The sequence below is a fragment of the Agrilus planipennis genome, unplaced genomic scaffold, assembly GCF_000699045.2.
Source record: "Agrilus planipennis isolate EAB-ADULT unplaced genomic scaffold, Apla_2.0 scaffold3, whole genome shotgun sequence".
Taxonomy (NCBI): Eukaryota; Metazoa; Arthropoda; class Insecta; order Coleoptera; family Buprestidae; genus Agrilus; species Agrilus planipennis.
In genome coordinates, this window is record NW_020442460.1 from 589,367 (window position 1) to 598,800 (window position 9,434).

At 35.2% G+C, this 9,434-nt stretch overlaps 1 protein-coding gene across 1 annotated transcript; it reads right to left on the reverse strand.

The window, feature by feature from the left end:
* LOC108737844 (Usher syndrome type-1G protein homolog) lies at nt 1–4,408 on the reverse strand. The gene is made up of 7 exons (XM_018470973.2): nt 4,145–4,408; nt 2,979–3,122; nt 2,631–2,910; nt 2,005–2,277; nt 1,279–1,562; nt 472–608; nt 1–407 (listed from the first exon to the last, which is right to left on the reverse strand). Exons 1-7 carry the CDS (start codon nt 4,165–4,167, stop codon nt 157–159), a joined length of 1,392 nt encoding a protein of 463 aa, XP_018326475.1. The 5' UTR covers nt 4,168–4,408; the 3' UTR covers nt 1–156.
* Nucleotides 4,409–9,434: the final 5,026 nt, after the last annotated feature.

Sequence of the window (9,434 nt, forward strand, 5' to 3'; positions counted from 1 at the left end):
TTACCAAAAAATAAATACATATATTATTTTTTTGCATAGAAGCAATACATACTGTAAATTATGTCATAATATGTTTAAGCACCAAATGTTCGTTGCATATGCTTTTTCGATCTTTTCGTTGTTTGCGATGTAAACATCAATTCACATGCTAAAATGCTATAACTGACTATCAATTACTTCCCCTGGATTTTCCAATGCTGACTTCCTTTCGGATATCGCGTTGACTAATTTTCGATAAGGGCCCAAAGGCAAATTTAATGATTTCAAGTCGCTTTCGGTTAATAACATCAATGTGTCTAAGTCAATTTTTTGTTCTTCGAATCGAGCTGTATATTCTCCGAGACCCCAAGCGGTCAAAAACCTCTCCAAAGCGTTATAAGGATTTTCATCTTCACTTGATTCAGGATCTAAAATGAACGTATAATTGTGAGGAAAACATATAGGGGATGTTGGTGATTGGCCAAGACGTACCTGAAAGGTCATCATCAAAGGAGTTATTTGGGAACTGTTTCTGTCTAAATGCTAGACTTCCAGCAGAACCAATAGAACTATCTTCAGTTAATCCGTCATTCATTTGAAATGTTTGTAAAGTGCTGTTTATACTTTTCCTTAAAAATAAAGTAAATTTTTATCGAAAAATTTATCAAGATTTCATATCGTGAAGGACCAATCCATGGCGTGGAGAGGAGAATATTTTAAATACAATTCTAAGTAAATTCTAAATGAAGCAGTACACAAAACATTCATATCTTTGATGGAACTCAAAACCATAATTGGACAGCTTTAGTTGATATCATTAGAAGATAAGGGAAATAAAGGTGGAATCTGAAATCGGGCTTGAGGGAAACGATTTAATTTAATTAAATTTGAGATAAACGAAGTTATTTTACTTTCCCGAGATGCAAATTTGTAAAAAGATGTGTTTTCGATTGCACGATATTTGATTTGATGATTTGAGAAATATTAATGTTAACATTTTGACATAATCCCAATTCATTTTCTATTAATGTTTTCTTATTCAAAATTTATTGTGGTAACTCTTTCTTGGAAAAACATTTTATGTGGTTTCCTTTACGTAAAATTCTGAGATATTAACCTTAAAAATGTTATTACAAACCCCTTCAACCTTTCGTAAGATTCCCTCATGGACTTACAATCCAAACTTTAGAGAACAAGAGAACACATGTCCATATTAGCAAAACCAATTAAAGACATTTAAAAATGAGGAATACTGATGAGAAATAGGGCGATTCAAATTTAGGTCTACACTTGTCTTACCTAAAGGCCAAACTTCCAAGTCCTGCCCTGTTAAATATGCTGCTCTGTTCTTGATGAATGTTTTCGTTGTTGTTTAATTCTTGTACGAAATCGGGTTGAGAAACCGAGCGCGTTAGATTGGTGGGTTCTTTATTTTCATTTGTAGCATAATCGGCTTCGTTGAAGACATTTTCTAAAAGACCTCTCCTTGGTGGATCTATTGTTCCCCCATACATCACTTCGGAATCTCTCCGAACACCGCGGATCGATCTTACAGAACGTTTTCCGTCTTCTATTTCGCTTATCTAAATTGAGTCGTATTTTTAGGAAAGGATTGAAAATTGATGGAAATTCGATCAAATAGGAATAATTAGCAACTGATTAATTGGTGAAAGATTCGGTTATCAAAACGAAATGATAAATATGCCATTTGAAGACTTCTTTTATGAAGTTTGAATTTATGAATTTCTGTATCCTTTAGGCTAATATTTCTATTTCTAAACATCGGAAATTCAGTTTTAACTTTGTGGAATTACAAACTGGTTTTTGTCAGGTAGACCGTCTCTTAGACGGGTGTCATATAGTTAAATCATTATTAAGATCGTATTTGTAAGAAGATTTGTCGCAAGTCGTATATAAAAGTTAATGTTGTTTTAATGATAATATCCATTAGTTAAATGATACTCCATTGTAATTAGAAAGCCGTAGACTAAAAAGAATTCATTAGTTCCTTCATCAGTTTCTTACCTTGAAATCATCATCGGTACTGGCATATCTGTTTTTGGACAATATTTTTCTTTGTACTGTCCCTGATACCCCTTTGTGACTAGTTACTGTACCACCGCTAACCATTGTACTGAATCGAGGAACTGTGGAAGCTGGCGCGGAAAGATTCGAAACGGAACTACTTTTTATCCTCATTTTAAGAGTATTCATTACAGATGGTTTATAATCGCCGATTACTTTTTTCTGATACTTTTGCGCTTGAGCGTCTGCTTTCGCTTGTCTCTTATTGAATTCCTTAAAAAATAAATGAAGAAATGTTTGATGAATCTCCATTATTTGAAGTGGTAGTGATTAAAACTTGAATTATAAAAATGATCTTTCAGAAACAGATTTCACTTATTGCGAATGCAAGATAATGGACGAAGACTCTTATTAGACTTTGTTTCCAAGATTAAGGGAAATGGAAGAATGGAACTTTTCATTGCAGAAAAGGAGAAAGAGAGTTAGAGAGAACAAGTGGAAGGAGTTTTGGTTTCAATGCCAAAAAGTTCCAGGTTTAAAAGTGTTTGATTGCATCTCTTGAGATAGGATTTGACGCAATAAAAAACTGCAAATCATACATATATGTACTGGGTTCATATACGTACTTTAATTTTTTTTTCGGCATCCTTCTTTGCCTTTTCCTTCAACGCTTTTGCTTTCTTTTTGTCCGTTGTTTCTAGTTTTGCAGAGACACCGTCTAAAAATCTCATAATGTCATTCCTATTGTTTATTCCTGCCAGTTCTTGAGGTGTGTGTTCGTCTATGTCCAGGGCATAAATGTTGGCTCCAAAATTGACTAGAAAGGTGACCACCGACTTGTGCCCCTGCGCTGCTGCCAAATGTAATGCCGTGTTACCGAAATTATCGCTTTTGTCAGGATCTCCTCTAAAAATTTAAATATACGGAAGGAACTTTTAGAAGATTTTATAGACTGACGGAGATGTGTTTCCTACCCTCGACCACACAGCAATCGAAGCGCTTCCAAATGACCAAAAAACGCCGCATAAAGAGTAGGGGTCATCCCCTGTTCATCTCGTCCATTACAATCTCTTTTTGTAGTTTCCTTAAGCACATCTATATGTCCATCCTTAGCAGCTCTAAAAGTTTGATGAAACAAAACACTTAAGCATATTCAGGCATTTATTTTTATCATGGATTTAGGTACGAGTCAGCCTGGGTGGACCTATAAATAGTTACTTTCTGGCTAAAGGGTAGTGCGAAAGAGCACATGGGGAGGAAACAAACATGTAGTCTGAGGCATTCTTTACTTTTCCTGACCGGGTGCGTTATACATGTACTAGTATTATCACGGAATCTAAGGTGGTTTCAGTTACAATGGAACTTGAGTTATATGGAATTTAAAATCTACAACCTCCACCCTTGGCCCATCTAATGCACATTAAAATGAAGTATGTAATTGTTTCTTTCAAGGTGCATGCATGTGGATTTGGAGAATCATCTCATTTTTCAAAAAAAAAAAAAAAAACTGAGCAGAATGAAGATTCAAAAGAAAAAGAATACATTATCATCATTTTTTTTAATTTAATCGTCTACAGTATTAGACTACATTTATTAACACCATATTCCTTAGGGGAACTTAATTTATCTAATATAAATATAAAACTGATAGCATATAGCTGTTGCAACCGATCCATTTATTTTGTACTTAATATTATAAGCTTTTAATTTTTATGGCGATAATGAAGATAGTACTGATAGTAATTGATACATTCAAGGAGAAAGTGTACAAACAAGCAAGGGATATTTTTCAAAATTAATTATTTCACAACAGTCGTTTGTCTACGTATCATATTCAGCTTTTAAAAAAATGCTATTTTGTTATAAATAGAAAAGGTGTACACTAATCAGTCTTATCGATTTATTGTGGTTGATTAAAGTCACTTAATGGTTATGAAAAAGGGAATTAACAGTGCATGATATAATCAACAAAATATTCGACTATTGTTTAACGAAACTTACGAAGCGATGAAAGTAACTTAAATGGGTACCTTTTTCAAAATTTACACTTTGCAAAGTAAAAATGTTTGGTAGCTGAGTTGAAAATAATGAATTAGTAAACAAGTTCTTTATTACTCTAATGCAGTCAGCGGTTTCTTACTTGTGAAACCTGCCTGTTGACATGGTTATTACAGGAGCGGTTTTTTTGCACCTTGAAGACCAACAACTCGCGTGGTCGACTCACTGTTGAGTACCAAATAGTCAAATCACTGTACAAGATTTTAATCAATCTTTTCTGTATAATACTAAAGGCGCACTATAAAAGAAGCAATGATCACCTACACAACGTTTCCATTTCACTAATACCTGATAAGACCTGGCTGCCTGACTCTCACCTGTACAGGTGAAAACAACAACCAATACCTAAGCGACTTAACAAAGTTACGTTAGCCGAGAAAGACCGACGTTTGCACTCAAAAGTTCGTCGAACTTTATGTATAAAATTTATTTAAAGTTCGTTATGTTTTGTTCTTGATGTTTGAGCTACAACGAAAATCAAATATATAAAGTTCCTAGTTAGTTGGACATTAATGTCGACTAAGAAGGGGGCCGTTCTTTTGTACTTTTTAAAAAAAAGGCGCAAGAATTTGAATTGTGTCGTTGCTGACACCTAACGCCAAGTAGCTCAATATAAATCCAATAAGGACGGCACCCTATGTACAGAAATTTGTAGAAGAAGTTTGATAAATTGGGCTTCGTACTTCCAGAGGGCGATACTTGGTTGAAAAAGAGGTTATTGGGACTTTTACCCATTATACCGATAAGTGGCATTTCTTGGGCCAATTAAATTAATACCATAATTAAATACAAAAGCCTCTATAGCTCTTCAATGTTTACTTTACTGGTAGGAAAACTACAATTGCTTCAGCCTCTTAATATTTTTTAAGTGTATGAGGTAGGTCTATCTCCTATTATCAATTAGTACCATTCTGACGCTCTTGAAAAAGAATCAGTTGACCCAAATAATTGTAGAGGTCTGCTATCAATAAAGTGAGTCAAGGGTGGGCCACAATGTTACAGATTTTAAGTTCCATATAATTCTCGACGTCTTGAAATTTTACCTACTAAATACGTTCCGCACTTAGGCAGACAGAAAAGTAAAAAGTGCCTCCAATTTTTTATTAATTTCCTCCCCTAGTGTATGAGCGTTTGGAATTTTTGACCACCCTTCTCGAAAACTGAATTTGTTTACTACATTTTGTGGGAGAAGGTTCAAAAGGAAATAAATAGACTTGCCAGACTGAACCCATGGCGTAGCCTAGCTCTATGTGGTAGAAACGTAACTCAACAGTACAATAAGTTCATATGGTGGATCATGATTTCGACATTATTGGGTTTCGTCAGGATGTCGTTTGTGCTATTTTGCCTTAAAGGTTTTAGAATTTAGATTATGGGTTGCATTTTCAGAAAGAGTTATTTTTCAGAATGGTGATTGAACTCCTCCAAAGTAAGGTTTCTACAATGGTTTTAAGTAAAATAAGGCTAAACCAGATAACATATAGAGGAAGTTGGTGATTGACCTGACGTACCTGAAAGGTCATCATCAAAAGAGTTATTTGGGAACTGTTTCTGTCTAAATGTTAGACTTCCAGCAGAACCAATAGAACTATCTTCAGTTAATCTGTCATTCATTTGAAATGTTTGTAAAGTCCTGTTTATACTTTTTATCGAAAAATTTACAAGATTCCGTATCGTGAAGGACCAATCCATGGCGTAGAAAGGAGAATGTCATAAATACAATTCTAAATAAATTCAAAATGAAGCAGTACATAAAACGTTGACTAGTAATTCATATCTTTAATGAAACTCAAAACCATAATTGGATAGATAAGCTTTTGGTTGATATCATTAGAAGATTAAGGAAGTAAAGATGGAATCTGATCGTGATTTTAGCTTCATTGGGTTTTGTCAGCAAGTCGTTTGTGCTATTTTGCCTTAAAGATTTTCGATTATGGGTTGCATATCCAGGAAAAGTTACTTTTCAGAATGGTGATTGAATTCCTCCAAAGTGAGGTGTCTACAATGGTTTTAAGTAAAATAAAACTAAACCAGATATCAAATCGAAGGCCTGAAGACAATTCAATTACCTGTTAGTAAAAAATGAGTTAGAATAACGTTCAGTTTCTCTTGTAATAGCCGCCATCGGATACAGGTTTAACTGGCAACAAAGAGTATTGGGACACAAAAGAAATTATGTGGTTTTGTGGTGCTATAGCGAACCACTGACTGTGTACGATAAGCCATCGAGCTGAGAAAACGTGAACCGATAAAATCTCGGTACGGCACAAAGCAGAATTTAATTTTCATTTTAGAAATATTTTTATTAATCTGCCGTACGTATTATAACGCTGACGACGATCCCTGATAAATTCCACGAAACGTGCACCATCAACCTCTCTTTTGTTATTCCACCATATAATTACCTTATGCGTTTATAAATATTTTGATAGTTTCGCCGATTTCGAAACAATTCGCCGTTAAAATCAATCAGGTGTTAAGTTAAAAAGTTTCTTCGTTCAAGCGATTTACTTGAGCGTGGGTTTATAGAAAGAAAATACCTAGGACGAAGCATAATAATTCCTATGGATAGTTGAGCATATAAATCCGACACCATGAAGACGGAGAAATGTCAGCGACTCTACAATATTTAGGCATTAGGATTTCATCCATTATTGAATGTCTAATATTACGAATCCACATCATCATAATATCGTCAATCCTAAGACTGGTTGGACACGCACCTCCACTCTTTCCTATCCTGAGTTAATTTTCGCATTTCCTTAAAACTAGAACTACTCACATTCTTAAATTTTTGCAAACAGTATTCTGATCTAGGTCTACCTCTACACCTCCTAACTCCCAATTCTGCGTTTCTATGTCTCCGACCAGACCTTCATGCTTGAGAAGGTGTCCTACCAACCTATCTCGCCTATTTTTTATTGACTTCACAATCTTTTTCGAATTTCTAAGGTAACCGTTCGCGAGTATAGAAGTGACTTCTTTTTATTCAATGCGTTTCGACCCTGCGCTATTCTCTGCTTTATATCCCTACTACTCCTTCCGTCCTGACTTATCTGACTTCCTAGATACCTAAAGTCAGCCACTTCTTCTAATCTTTCGTGTCCTATCTTTACATTCGCTCTTTCTCTGCTTTTTCTTCCCTTGCATATCAGTATTTTTGTTTTATTTTTATTTATTTTCATACAATACTGTTTTGTCATGATAAGAATCCTCATCGATCATAAAAAGGCCAATTTGTTTGAACGAATGCTTAGCGAGTGAAATAACCCTATATAAAGCATAACAATCCCCATAAGTATGCTACAAATCAAATATCAAAGATGCTTACACTTCATGAAATTGAAAACATTTATTAGAAATTTCACGAAAAATTATTGGAAATCTTTGAAATTTGAATTTTTTTAATTGAGAAGTTGTGAGGTTGAAGATAACGGTGATGATTATAATTAGTTCTTACTCAAAATCTAAATCACATAGACAGAATATTCATTACATATTATTTAGATATATTAATATTCCAAATAATTTTCTTTGAGAGAAGATACCATTGCAATAGTAGAACGGAAACAAATACCGTTTGATAGCACTTCTTTTTGACTTTATGTGGAATCAGAATTATGACCAATATCGTACTTGGGGTAGCAATACCAAAATAAAGGTCTGACTTGCAAGGTTTATATATTTTTATTGTCAAGAATAACAGCGATCAGTGTCAATATTTAGGAATTTAAGAAAACTAAACCCTTTTTGGAGTAAGAGGAGAATCTTCCAAATATTACCAAAATAAAAAAAAATTGAAACGTTACAAACAAAACTTAAGCTTTATGGTTTTACTCCTCCCTTAGTAAAACGGAAGAACAATTTGGGCACCTTCAATGAAGAAAGACGAGTATGACTAACGATTGGAAATAATGAGTATATGTTCCAGGAGACAGTCGAAGGGCAATTATATTTATAAGTATGTTTCTTAGGATAACATGGCAAACTCCAGGGCCGGACTGGGAAATAAAGTCGGTCGTTCCATACTGAAGTAACTCCAGTTTTCAAAAACTTTTTCACTTTTCCATATAAGCATATCTTGTTAGAATGGTTTGGAATGACCTCATAGAAGTGAAGCAGGTTTTGGAGCAGAAGGAACGATGTGAAGGAAATGTTTGTTCTTCATCGTCAACTACTTACTTCGAATTATGTCGTTATCCCTAGAGCTTTCTTACACAACATCAGAGTAATTATAATGATTTAAGTGAAACGGGAAGTAGATACGGTAAGATTGGGTGCTTGGAGGTTCCCTCGGCTCTTGTCGGACATCCAGTACTTCGCAAAGGAGTACAGAGTAGATTAACAAAGTCATCTTGCCAGTGTTTATGGACGTTGGAAGGGAGATATTATTATGCAATAATTTCGATTAGGACGGCTCGGTTGTTACTCGTCTACAAGGTAACGTACCTACAGTCCGGAGAGGTATTGTAAGTGGTTATTTGCTCTTAAAATGGCAATATTCAGTGGACTTGAACGATCGAACGTGAAGTGGACATGCCGGGGCAGTTTAGCGTTCGTTATAAACATCAGAGCATGAGCGAACAAAGACATTTTGCAAAATTATTGGGCTTATCTTTGTAATGAAATAGCATAACTTAGCGAAATTGTTAATGCCGAAGGACGGTTCTTAAGAGAGATACGATAGCATGGGCATGGGCACCGCGGCAGATAATAACTAGTTTACGGTTTTAAGGCATCACTTTATGTTCTGAGTAAGGTGTTGCGCGGCATAATTGAACTTTGAGTTATGGCCCCGGGACACGCCCATTCTTATAATGCGCTTTCTTTTCTATTTGTAACTTCCACCCACCAAAAAACTTTTCAGCTATTTAATTATCGAGACGATAAAAATTGGTTCGCAGCAAATTGATACTTGCCCATAAACGTGTGATTAGCAATTTTTCTTTCGCATGATGGGCGTTCGCGCTTTTTGCGCTTGTTTATTTTCCTTTTTGCTCGAAGGATCGACTCACCGATTTGTTCCATAGGTGTGCTAAAAATTGAAATAAAAAGACACCCGAGGATTAACTCCCAAAGTCCATTGAGATCCGACTTCAAACACCACAACATAATTTATTGAAACAATTTTTGGTAAATGTCTAGATGATGGCCCCCACCTCCTTCGGGGTTATGGGGGTTAAATGGGGGTGGGGGTAGGGGGGATCGAAAGAGGGTAGGGGGATCGAAACAAGGTGGTCATCTGAGTAAAACACTATAAATATTTGCGGCGGTCTCCTATGGGGGTTGAAAGTTGATTATTTTGACTTTCATATACTATAATTCAAATAAAATTCAATAAAAAAATTATTTTCAAGCGGCTGGAGGTGGGG